Source organism: Caretta caretta, chromosome 5 (assembly GCF_965140235.1).
Source record: "Caretta caretta isolate rCarCar2 chromosome 5, rCarCar1.hap1, whole genome shotgun sequence".
Lineage (NCBI taxonomy): Eukaryota > Metazoa > Chordata > Testudines > Cheloniidae > Caretta > Caretta caretta.
Window position 1 is genome coordinate 65944232 of NC_134210.1, and position 13966 is coordinate 65958197.

Sequence of the window (13966 nt, forward strand, 5' to 3'; positions counted from 1 at the left end):
TGGGATAATTGTATATGATGGTCAGTAGGGTTCACTGTTGAAGCTGATTTTGGTGTCCAGGAAGTTGATGCTAGTGTGGGAGTATTCTAGAGAAAGTTTGTTGAATGGATGGTGGTAGTTGAAGTTGGTGGAAATCTATGGGAGATTTTAAACAGTCTGTCCAGAGGATAAAAAGATCATTGATATATCTCAGGTACATGACTGGTTTCATGGTGCACTTATCCAGAAACTCTTCTTGAAGCTCATCATTGAAGAGGTTGGCATATTGGGGAGCCATCCTGCACCTATGGCTATTCCCATGGTTTGGGTAAAGTGTGTGTTAGTGAATGTAAAACTATTAAGGGTGAGGATGAAATGTATGAGTTTGGTAATGTGTTTTGAGGTAGATATCTGAGGGTTGTCCATTGTCTTGTAAATATTTGAGCCAGGCAGCTATGCCATCATTGTGAGACATGCTGGTGTAAAGGGAAGTGGCATCCATGCTGGCGAGGATGGTGTTCTGAGGGAGGCTGTCAATATTGCAGTTTGTGGAGGAAGACAGTTGTGTCCTGGAGGAAACTGGCCCTTGTGTGATGAGTAGTTTGAGGATAGTTTCTATGAGTCCCAATGTTCTTTCAGTAAGAGTGTCGTGGCCAGATAGGATGGGTCTGCCTGGGTTCCCTTGTTTGTGCATGCTGGGAAACATATAGAAGGTCCCTGGGTTGGGTCGTGGGAGATGAGTTGGTATAGTTTCTCTTAGAGTAGTTTGGGGAAGAAGTGGATATCCTTAAATTCCTGGGTAAATTGTGATGTTGGAGTCATCTTTCTGTTCTTCACAGTTTGGTGGTATGGAAGAGTAGTCTTTTGGCCTCATTAATGTAGTCATCATGGTTGAGGACTACAATGAGACCCCCACTGTAACTTAGGGCTTGGCTACACTTGCACGTTATACCGCAATAAAGCCGCCCAGAGCGCTCTACCTCACTCCCAGTCCACACTGGCAAGGCACATAGAGAGCTCTCTCCCTGGCTAGAGCGCTGCTGGTACTCCACCTCTCCGAGAGGGATAACATTTGTTGCATATTGGGTGAGACGCTGCAGCGTCACTGTGAATGAGGAGTTACATTACAGCGCTCTGACCTCCGGAAACTTCCCATAATCCCCTTAAATCAAGTGGCCTCTCTTCTCATTGCTGTGAAATCCTCAGAAATGAGTAAGTGCCTTTCCAAAGGTCTGTTTCATAGAATATCAGGGTTGGAAGGGACCTCAGGAGGTCATCTAGTCAACCCCCTGCTCAAAGCAAGACCGATCCGCATTTAAATCACCGGGCTGTTTATCTGGTCCCAGAAAAAAGTTACTGTTTGCTTTGAGTGAGAGTGTCAGGGGGAGGAAGGGGTCTGAACTTACAAGACAGCATGCTGACGCACACTCAGCACCCCAAAAATCCACTCTCCCCCCCCACACATACACACAACATGCTCCATCCCACCCACTCCCCATTTGAAAAGCATGTTGCAGCCACTTGAACACTGGGATAGCTGCCCATAATGCACTGATCCCAATGCAGCTGCAAGTGCTGCAAATGTGGCCACGCCACTGCGCAGTCAGCTGTCAGTGTGGACAGATTGCAGCGCTTTCCCTACTGCGCTGTACAAAGGCTGGTTTAACCCAAAGCGCTCTACATCTGTAAGCGTAGTCATACCCTTACTAACTTTCTCTTTTTGTTCTATGACTGCAGAGGTGTTAATAGGCCATCCTACCTTGAATTGTCCCTTACAATATGTGCTAGCTGTCTATGCTAAACAATCTGTTATACCTTGCATTTTGCTGTGATGCTCCAAGTACCTTTTCTAGACCTGAAGAAGAGCTCTGTGTGCCTCAAAAGTTTCTCACCAACAGAAGCTGATCCAGTAAAAGATATTTCTTCATCCACCTTGTCTCTCTAAAATCCTGGGACCGATACAGCTACAAATACACTGCATGCACCTATTAAAGGCTTTCTTCTTCCTCAAAAGAGTTTCAAATCTGTAAAAGTAGGTTTGCCTTTACACAATACCAGATTTATATTACTGCATGCATTTTTGCCTACAAAGATTTGTGTTATATGGAATAGAAAGCTTGCATCCCAACTGTGAAAGAATTACACAGCAAATAGCTAAGTGTTTGAATTATATGGCCACTTCTCTCTGTGTTTCAAAGCACTTGAACCTTGCCATGCTAGGTAGCATGTCTACTATTTTTAGCCTTAAACATAAATGTTTTAAAGTAAATACCAAATCTGTTTGAGTGCTTAAATTAAGAGAACATGTAGCCTGGAAATTCTAAATAAAAGCATTATAGAACTAAAACAAAAGTACTTTTTAAAACTACCATGACCAGAAGTCAGGTGTCTGTGTTAGCAGCTCTGTCAGTAGTAATATCCCAAACATTTGAAGCAAAGTAAAGACTACAGCTCCCTGTTTCCTTTAGATCTGATTGATTCAAGAGCAATGGCACTGTATGTTTTCAACACATCTTGCAAAGTCATTGGAGGGGGAGGGGTCAGGGGTAACTAGTCTCAGTGAAGACGGCTCTTTTGTCCACCCAGAGAAGCAATACAGATGGTTCTCTTTCCCTGCAAAGCTAGAGAGGAGAAGAACAAGCAACAGGCTTCCTTGATTTTGCCTTAGGGCATGTCTATACCGTAAAGAGATGCTTTCTTAACTCAGGTTGGCTAACCCATGTTGGTCAACTTGATTAAAATAGCAGTGAAGACACAACAACTCTTCTTTTAACTTGTGTCAGCAGCTTGAGTTCATCCCTATATACTTCAACTTGGGCTGTTATGTCTCCAAGTTACTATGTCTTCACTGGTTTCAGAGTAACAGCCGTGTTAGTCTGTATTCGCAAAAAGAAAAGGAGTACTTGTGGCACAAGTACTCCTTTTCTTTGTCTTCACTGCTATTTTACCCAAGTTAGCTAACCTGAGTTAACACACTTTTTCCTCTACTCGGTATAAGCATACCCTTAGTTTTTTTAGGCCTAATAGCGACAATATCAGTATCATAGGCACAGGAGTACAGAGACAGACACTAACTTTCAACCAGATATTCATGACTGATTACACAGAAAGGACTTTTGCTAAAATCTGTATAATTTTTTCCATTTTGCTGCATTGGTGATCTGGCCCAGCTGTGCAACTTCCCTGTAGGCTGAAATTTCTGGATTGAATTTGTTAGGGATAGGATTGGGTTTCTTAACTATTCAACACTGAGTATCCCCTTAGATTCCAAGGGTGAAATATTGGCCCTACTGAAGTCAGCTGCAAAACTTCCATTGACTTCAGTTGGGCCAGGATTTCTCCCCAATTTGGTAGGACCCTTAATTCCAGGAGACTTAGGATAAAATTTTAAGGACCAATGATCATGAATGGGAACTCTCTCAACTCTGAGCATGTGGGGTGGGGAGTTTTACTTGCCTAATAACTGCTGGACTACATCCTAAAATGTCAGCGGAAATCAAGTTACTTTCCTTTTCATACTAGATTGAACTTTGGTTTTGCTGGTTTGGTATGCATTTAAAATGTGCAAATGGAAAGGAAAGAATGTAACTTAACTCTTAAAATAAATTTGGTAAATACCTAAAAAATCATGCTTGAGTGCCCTGCATTTTTTGTGCTGAACAAAAGTTTAACTAAAAACAGGTGCCTTAATTCAAAAACAAACACAATGTAAAACACTCTAAATCTGTCAGGAATAGCAAAAATATCCTGCAGGCATCCTGTAATAAATTAATGCATCCCTGTGTAGAGTAATAAATTATCAGCTCAAACATGGAACGATTAACCTAGTTACTAAGCCATTTGTTACATTTACCTTCTAGTTTTGTTGTGCTAAAATAGGCTGCTTTTTAAGATGACGCTACTTTTTTTTCTTCTACAAGTCCAGATGTTAATCTGAAGTCTTCTAGACCCATGTCACCAACTCTTCACACACACTGTTGGCACTTTAGATTTGGTTTTAGAGCTAGCGATGAGATTTAACGAGCAGGTACATTTTGTTTTGATTTAAAAATAAACTACTCTAGAATATTTTTGCAACACTTTCCTGCCATACAGAGATTTGTTAAATATTCTAGTGTGGGTCACATTTTTCCCCCCTTAATCACATGAGCAGCCCAATAGACTAACAGGTCTGACAAATCTACAGGATTAGAGTACTCAATCATTCTATTGAATAATTATGTAATCATCAACAATTCTGAACTTTCACTTTAAAGTTCAAGGTACAGTACAAGTTTGACTGATTAGTTTTGAGGAAATCAAGTAATTTTCAAAGGCTTGCCTAGAGCCAGTGGAATAAGGGTTATAGATTTAAGTATTCTGAATGGAAGTTTGGAGACAGAACTGAAACCTTAATTAAATCTAATTACAGAGTTACACGAACTGTCCTGTAGCAGATTATTAAGGGAACCTTGGGCAATTTTTCAACACAATTAATATACTGCTTTTTTAACCTGAGGGGAAAAATGATTGCTGAATGCATAGATAAAATATGGTGAACGAAAGAATTCTTTGGGCAAATGTGGAGGAAGGCTTGAGCCAGTGTGAAGTACAGAGAAAATGTGAGTTGCCTTGTCATAAAGTACAGTCTGGAGCAGAGGTAGTCACTTGATTACACTAAGCTGCTGAGGAGACACCAACACCCACAGAAGCACCCTTCACCATGGCATCACAACCCTAATCCCAGCATGATGCAGAGGGAAAATGTGTCTGGAGAGTGAGCCTACCCTGCATTCACCCTGAAGCAGCAGCTCCTGTTCCACAGGGCTGGTCCCAGATCCCTGCTCTGGGCATTGCAACCCTGTATATGGGGTAATAGCACCATTCAGGTTTGGTCCAACCCACCCCTCCAGCATGATGGAATGGTGGCTGGGCCAAATTGAGCAAGTGGCATTACGGCCTTGTGTACAGGTCGTAGCACCACGCAGGTTTCGCCTGGCCATTCTTTATTCATAATGGGGGGGGGGGGGAGTCAAGCTAATCCTGAGTGGTGCTACAATTCAGTGCACCAGGTCGCAACACCCAGAGCTGGGCCCAGCCCCGGGGGACAGGAGCCACTGCAGCGTGAGTGCAGGGCAGTCTCGCTCTCCGGTCTCCTTCCCTACCCAGGGCTTCGCTTCCACACTGGGCTGAGAAAAGTGCATGCTTGCTCCCTTGGTTTCCCATAGGTGCAGCTGAAACCACAAACCCATGCTAAAGCTGCCCTTTATCTGGAGAGAGACTAAAACCAGTAGGTGCATAAGAAATGCTATACAGAACACTAGACATGAGAGTTAAAAGGGAGGATGGTGAATACTGAAAGTGTGCATAAACAATCTTTGTTCTATGCCTGAAGTAAAGGCCTGCTCTGCCGTAATCCCCATATAGAACCTTCACCTGAAAAAACAATTGTAGAATGTTATGTTCAGGGGAAGCAATCCTTCCCACACTGACCAAATACTCACAGGGGAACATAATACAGCCATTAAACAATACAGTAAGAAGTGGCTGCTGAATTAACAGTTTTAGCTCCTGACTTTTATTTGAGAGCAGATGCCAACTTTAGCTAAAGAGAGTTTAAACTTAAGCAGTTTAATACAATGTTAAAACCTCAGTTTCTCATCTCAAGTTGGTTACATATGAAAATAAAAGGAGTACTTGTAGCACCTTAGAGACTAACCAATTTATTTGAGCATAAGCCTTCATGAGCTACAGCTCACTTCATCGGATGCATACTGTGGAAAATACAAAAGATATTTTTATATACACAAACCATGAAAAAAAGGGTGTTTATCACTACAAAAGGTTCTCTCTCCCCCCACCCTACTCTCCTGCTGTTAATAGCCCAGCAGAAGCAGCTGTCCTATCTCAGGGCCTCTCCCCCTGCCCCTCCACCCCACGAACATGATATAGTTCTGTGGTGACCTAGAATCCTCTTTTCAACGTCTCCGACTCAAGGAATATTTCCAACACACCTCTGACCAACATACTAATCCACAGACCTCCCTATCAACACTACAAAAAGGATTCTGGGTGGACTCCTCCTGAAGGTTGAAACAGACTGGACTTCTACATAGAGTGCTTCTGCCAACGTGCACAGGCTGAAATTGTGAAAAAGCAGCATCACTTGCCCCACAACCTCAGCTGTGCAGAACACAATGCCATCCACAGCCTCAGAAACAACACTGACATCCTAATCAAAAAGGCTGACAAAGGAGGTGCTGTTGTCATCACGAATAGGTCGGAATATGAACAAGAGGCTGCTAGGCAGCCCTCCAACACCACTTTCTACAAGCCATTACCCTCTGATCCCACTGAGAGTTACCAAAAAACTACAGCATTTGCTCAAACTCCCTGAAAAAGCACAAGAACAAATCCACACAGACACCCCTGGAACCCCAACCTGGGTTATTCTATCTGCTACCCAAGATCCATAAACCTGGGAATCCTGGGCGCCCCATCATCTCTGGCATTGGCACCCTGACAGCAGGATTGTCTGGCTATGTAGACTCCCTCCTCAGGCCCTACGCTACCAGGACTCCCAGCTACCTTCAAGACACCACTGACTTCCTGAGGAAACTACAATCAATCGGTGATCTTCCTGATGACTATGGATGTAGAAGCCCTCTACACCAACATTCCACACAAAGATGGACTACAAGCCATCAAGAACACTATCCCCAATAATGTCACGGCTAACCTGGTGGCTGAACTTTGTGACTCTGTCTTTACCAATAACTATTTTACATTTGGGGACAATGTATACCTTCAAATCAGCAGCACTGCTATGGGTACCTGCATGGCCCCACAGTATGCCAACATTTCTATGGCTGACTTAGAACAACACTTCCTCAGGTCGTCCCCTAATGCCCCTACTCTACTTGCGCTATATTGATGACATCATCATCTGGACCCATGGAAAAGAAGCCCTTGAGAAATTCCACCATGATTTCAACAATTTCCATCCCACCATCAACCTCAGCCTGGACCAGTCCACACAAGAGATCCACTTCCTGGACACTATAGTGCTAATAAACTATGGTCACATGAACACCACCCTATACTGGAAACCTACTGACTGCTATTCCTACCTACATGCCTCCAGCTTTCACCCTGACCACACCACACAATCCATTGTCTACAGCCAAGCTCTGCGATACAACCGCATTTGCTCCAACCCCTCAGACAGAGACAAACACCTACAAGATCTCTATCCAGCATTCTTACAACTACAATATCCACCTGCTGAAGTGAAGAAACAGATTGATAGAGCCAGAAGAGTTCCCAGAAGTCACCTACTACAAGACAGGCCTAACAAAGAAAATAAAATGCCACTAGCCTTCAGCCCCCAACTAAAACCCCTCCAACGCATTATGAGGGATCTACAACCTATCCTGAAGGATGACCCAACACTCTCTCAAATCCTGAGAGACAGGCCAGTCCTTGCCTACAGACAGCTCCCCAACCTGAAGCAAATACTCACCAGCAACCACATAACAGAACCACTAACCCAGGAACCTATCCTTGCAACAAAGCCCGTTGCCAACTGTGCCCACATATCTATTCAGGGGACACCATCACAGGGCCTAATAACATCAGCCACACTATCAGAGGCTTGTTCACCTGCACATCCACCAATGTGATATATGCCACCATGTGCCAACAATGCCCCTCTGCCATGAACATTGGGCAAACTGAACAGTCTCTACGTAAAAGAATAAATGGACACAAATCAGATGTCAAGAATTATAACATTCATAAACCAGTCAGAGAACACTTCCATCTCTCTGGTCACTCTATTTCTGATCTCAAAGTGACTATCCTTCAACAAAAAAACACTTCGAAAACAGACTCCAAAGAGACTACTGAATTGGAATTAATTTGCAAATTGGATACAATTAACTTAGGCTTGAATAGAGACTGGGAATGGTTGATTCATTATAAAACGTAACATTTTCCCTTGTTTATTCCCACCCCCCCACACACACTGTTCCTCAGACGTTCTTGTTAAACCCTGGATTTGTGCTGGAAATGGCCCACCTTGATTATCATACACATTGTAAGAGTGATCACTTTAGATAAGCTATTACCAGCAGGAGAGTAGGGTGGGGGAGAGAACCTTTTGTAGTGATAAACACCCATTTTTTCATGGTTTGTGTGTATAAAAACATCTGTATTTTCCACAGTATGCATCCGATGAAGTGAGCTACAGCTCATGAAAGCGTATGCTCAAATAAATTGGTTAGTCTCTAAGGTGCCACAAGTACTCCTTTTCTTTTTGCGAAGACAGACTAACACGGCTGTTACTCTGAAATATGAAAATAAGAGGTTGGGTGAAGTGTTCAAGATACTGTGGGGTTCGTCCTGACCCACCCTATTAAACACACAAAATAGCTATTCAGCAAATTTCCATCCTGCTGAAACAATAAGCATAGCCTTGTCTGTTTCCAAAACATCTACATGCCAACCATTACAGCAACCACTGCAGAAACGACTACTATATCAAGTCATCAGCAAGCAAATCTGTTACTTCAACTCCTTAATGAGAAGTGTTGTGTTTACAACATTTATTATCACTTTCTACTAGCAGATTTTTTAAATTACAATATTTATAAAGACAGGTTTCAGAGTAACAGCCGTGTTAGTCTGTATTCACAAAAAGAAAATGAGTATTTGTGGCACCTCAGACTAATTAATTTTTGTATTAGTCTCTAAGGTGCCACAAATACTCATTTTCTTTATAAATATCAAAGTATTCATTCAATCTCTTGCTACCAATTTAAATTTTAAAACAATATTACCTATGTAGAGAGAAGATTTGTATTTTGGGACACTATCATCAATGAAGGCGGTGCCCAAGGTGTACAGGGGAGTTCCTCCAACTCCCAGTAGCAGCTGTGCCAGGATGAAGACATAGAGGTAGTTGGAGAGTGAAGACTCTTTGGTATTGCAACTGAAGTTAGCAATGTTAGTTCCTGATAATTGACAGGTATCTAAAAAACACATTTATAGAGACATTAATAAAGTACAGTTGACTGACTCATCATATAGCTTGTTTATAAAGGTAAGGAAGCACCATGTATATAATGCATTCTGTAGTTAATAGCACAGGATTACTCTATTCCTAGTCTTCTAATTCCAGCTCTTTTACAATTTCCTGTGAGACCTCAGACATGTCACTGAGCGTCTCTGTGCCACAATATTCCCATATGAAAAATGAGGATATTTCCCTACCAGACAAGGGAAAGCGGGAAAATTGCTCATAAAAGTGGGCACCTTTTTAATTTTTGATTGCCCAAATACCCTGAATTAATCCTCTTGTTTAGAGGATGAGTTCTGCATGCAACAAGATATCAAACAGAATTCTCTGATACCATTGTAACTTGCAATGCTCCAAGTTAAAGAATATAGAGAAATGTATAATTTAAAATCGAGGTTATTGTTTAATCAGTGCTCCAACTGATATGGAGCAATACTGATAGGCACTAAAACGCCCTCCACTGCTTAACTAAGTCTTAGAAGATTGAGGAAAGGGGATAGAAGAAAAATATCTTTTTAAAAGATTCAACAACCTTCCTCTCCTGAAAAGAGAGAAAAAAAAGAATTAGGTTTGTAAGAAAAAGTGTTCCTATTTAATAGGTTACACCCTAGCAATCTCCCCATGACAACAAATGTCATTGATTTAATTCCTAGAATGAGGAAACTACATTACTGGAATTTCTTTCTTACTCACACACACACACACACACAGCAGAAGGAATTGTTAATGCACAACTTTTTTCAGATACTTAAGTTAGTTATATGTAATCGCTTTTCCTTGCTTACATGCATTCTCCCCTTTTCATCCCCTCTGGGGTATTACTGATTTTCCACAGACATCAAACAGCCTTAATCTTATTTGACAGAACAGAACAAGAGTATGTGCAGCGTTCTTTGCAAATGTCTGTATATACACGTGCAATCCTGAAGAGGAAAAATCCCACTCATTTGACAGAATGGCTGTACTGGGTAATTCTCAGCTATTGTAAAAAATGTTTTAGAATGCTTACAGTAAAGAGAAAGTGATAAGTAGGTTATGTTTATCCACAGAATGCAAAACAAACACAGAATCATCCCTCCAGGAGCATGACTAAATACCAGTTTCTACAGTGCTGTTTTATAAATTAAGCCAAAGGGTACTTTTTGACCCTACCAATGCTAGCAAAGGAGCAATGTAGCTGGCACAGTATTTCATTAACAAGCAAGCCATAAATTCAGCATCAGAAGAGAACAGAAATTATCTAGTGATCATTCAGAACCAAACATGAATTCTTGAAGAGTTGGCAGAAAAAGCTACTATGATGAAGGCTGTCATCCTTTTCCATTATAAACGCCTTTCTTTAAAAGAAAAAAAAGTTTAAGATGCCATATAAATTCACTTCAGATTGAAACTTCATACACTAGTCTGGTCAATGAGCAGTATTTTCCTACTACTTTCCATTAAGTCAGGTGAGGCAATTTTTCAGTTTTTAGAGAATTTGTTACTAACAAACCTACACACACTTTGTACCCAATGCTACTTTCAATTTACACTGTAGGAGAGGGGCAGGAGCTCTTGGGGCATGGCAAGTTTCTGACCAGAAACCCATGCAGAAGTTAACATTAATAAAAATGGTATGGGTATTACCATCCCTCTCTCCTTAGGGTAGAAGGTAGAGCGTGCAGCCATGGTGGAAGGATGTAGAGTACTCAATGGCAGTAAGGCTCTTAAGGAAGCTGCTGTAGGGGGAAGCTGCTGTAGAAAGTAAGGCAACCTCAGGGGCAGCTGGGAATAACTGGTCCTTCCCTCTTTGAAAGGACAAATCCTTGCACTTGGAGGGAAGAACTCAGCACCAATTCCTCTAAGGGCTTGTCTACACTTACTGGGGGACCAACACATGGCAATCAATGCATTGGCAATCGATTTAGCGGGTCTAGTGAAGACCCGCTAAATCGACCGCAGGTCACTCTCCCATCAACTCCTGTACTCCACCTGAATGAGGAGCACCAGGGGAGTCAATAGGAGAGCGTCTCCCGTCGACGTAGCATAGTGTGGACCCTGCGGTAAATAGATCTAAATACATCAACTTCAGCTACGTTATTCACGAAGCTGAAGTTGTGTAATTTAGATTGATCTCCCCCCATAGTGTAGACCAGGCCTCAGTGAGCCTCCATATTTTAAGTTATTGTAGTAGTTTTGAACAGGAGCAGAGCATTAGAAACCTTTTTAGCCCTTTTAATTAACCCAAAATAACCCAGGTTTTTAGCAATAGATCTTGTGTTCTTTACCATGAAAAAAGATCTCTTGGCATTTGAAAAGATATTAGAAACAGCACATGAATACATTTCAATACTTTTCAAAGCCTTTTTTATGAAAGTGTATATAGTTTTTTCTATCTAAAGTCCAACTGACTTCTGGCTAACTTTAGACAAAATGAATACACACAATGTGTCAAACTTTATTCTATAGTACATGAAGTGTTTTTATGGCAGGATACATTGTAGAGATTTTACTTCTACAGTATGCATTAACAGCTCATAAGTACTGCAATATTCCTCATATGTGATGACCCAGAAAACATTTGTAGTTGTACATTAATGCCAGATAAACACAGCAAATAGGTAAAGTTTATCCGAGTTCTAGCGAATTGAAAGATAATCTGTCACTGTTCCCTCTAAGATGTGTGCGTGGGCACACAGATCCTAAACCCTGTACACACGTCGAAATACCACGTGCACAAAAATTTGCACAGAAGAAATTTTTGGGGCACACAGCCTGTCAAAAATTAGAGGGAACACTGATCTCAGTCGTATGCAAATTGAATTATTTTTTTATATATGAACAGCAGATCATGTCTGGCATTATTCAAGACCAATAATCAAGAGTCCTTGACTAAGAGCAAGCTAATAATCTAGGAGACAGACTTAAGAGACACAAGATGTCCTCGAAGATAAAAAAAAAACCTACCTAAGATACTTACTTTAAAAAAATATCCTCCTTTCCCCACCTCCACCATCCATGTGTGAATGTCATGGAGAAGTAGGTTTTTATGGAAGACTAATGAAAAAAATGGGGCCTGAGACAAACTAGATCATTCCACACACAGAGGCAAGATAGGAGAAAACCAAATAGACAGGAGTGGACAAAGGACACAAAGGGATGTTGGAAACTGGCATCGTTGTATATAGTTAACATCAAAGTAAATTAAACACGAAAGAGGATACTAAAATCATTAAATTTAGATTTTTTTGAAGGCACATTAAAGTGCACAATACATATAGCTGTGCACAAGAGATAAATGAAAGACACCAGATCATATGCAGTTCCCATTACATGTACATAAATTTTGGCCAAAAAAAGTTAGAGCTTTTATTACACCATGAACTAGCATTAGGAAACAAGTTCTCCCCTTTCAAAGATTCACATGCCTAAAGTTCCTAGCACCAGAATAGTTCTATGTGAACAGGGCAAAGGAATGTACACCAGTCTGTTCTTTGCTTTCTTTACTTTTGGGAGAACTGTCTATGTAGTCAGTTCAGCCAAAAAGGGATATCTAAATGTAATTTTCTGTCTTAAGTACATTGTTCTGTTTATCCATTACAGATGCTGTTTTGTGGTCAATTCTTTAAAGAACATCATAAGCTGTAAGAACAATTTCCATTTGAATACCCAGGATTCCAATAGCTTAAGCAATATATACATTTCACTACTTGGTAATGCACAATCATTGCCTTTAAATATATCCAATTAACTGTTGCAATCAAAATATTTAATCAATAAAATCTACATTGATATTTATTAAAACATTTACAAAAGGGGAGCCAAGATCCTGGGGTTCTTTAGGAAAATATTTTGGTTACCCTGCTTATATCAAAAACTGCATTTTTATTTGCAACCATCTGCCATACAATGACCCACTTTTTATTTATGGGATACTGCTAAAAAAAATTTTAGTTTTGTGCCTAGCAGGTCCTGAAAATTCACCCAAATGAACATCAAGATGTTCACTGTAGTTATTTGGATTTAAATAAATTTACCCTCAAGTCACTTTTTTAATGGAACTATTTTACAGAATTTGCAGCTTTTTTAATATCTTAAGGCACATTAATCATTTGCATGGGTGACTAACTCCTACATTTATTTCACACAATCAGGCTTTCATAATATTTAGCAATTTGACACTAAATCTAATTGCATTTTCACTAACATTTGGTTTTGTTTTCTTCCTTTTTGTAAAAAACAAGATTGTCAACATTGAGAGACCTAGAGAATGAAGCCCTCCCTTTCACACACAGCTTTGAGTAGGCAAAGCTAGTGCAAGCTCCTCCACAATGCTCAACAAATAGGATTCATCCATTTTCTAGAAAGGCAATCATGAAGCTAAGAGGGAGTTCATTCTCCTGCTTCTATGAATTTGTGGCTTTTCTAATGACACTACTGAGAAGTGGAGAGGAGGCAGAAAGCAAGGGAAGGGGTTTAAATCCATTTGGTGGTGGTTTTGTTTATGATTTTAAAACCTTACTAAACTGATTTCACATAGGCCTCTGAACAATCCAAAAATGAATTTTCACCCAGATCAGATTGGGAGGGACCATCAGGGGAGTTTACCTTCCTCTGAAGCACGGGACATGACATAAATGGGCCACTTGCTGGTTTCGACTAGAGTAAATGGTGGATGCTCTATAAATTTTGTCCCAAGTAATTCTGTTCCCTTATAATATGAAAGAGCTATATAATATTTAAGGCTATGGATAGATGTTCAACCAAGTACTATTCTAGGATTAGCATCCCTTTCACTATATACTTTTTTCTAGTGCTTAGGAGTAAAGCTCACATCTTTAAACCCATGACCTTCAGCTTCAAATGATTCCTTAGTAGGAAGCTGATGAAGCACAGTAGGACACAAAAGTCCATCAGCTGAGAGGATGAGTAGAGATCAGGAGATATTCA

General features: G+C 40.6%; 1 protein-coding gene across 1 annotated transcript in view; it reads right to left on the minus strand.

The window, feature by feature from the left end:
* Nucleotides 1-13966, minus strand: part of SLCO4C1 (solute carrier organic anion transporter family member 4C1) — a 102541-nt gene that overhangs the window by 42436 nt on the left and 46139 nt on the right. The window contains exon 3 of the mRNA XM_048851191.2: nt 8799-8990. Coding sequence (XP_048707148.1) covers nt 8799-8990 — 192 coding nt within the window. The remainder of the gene's footprint in view (nt 1-8798; nt 8991-13966) is intronic.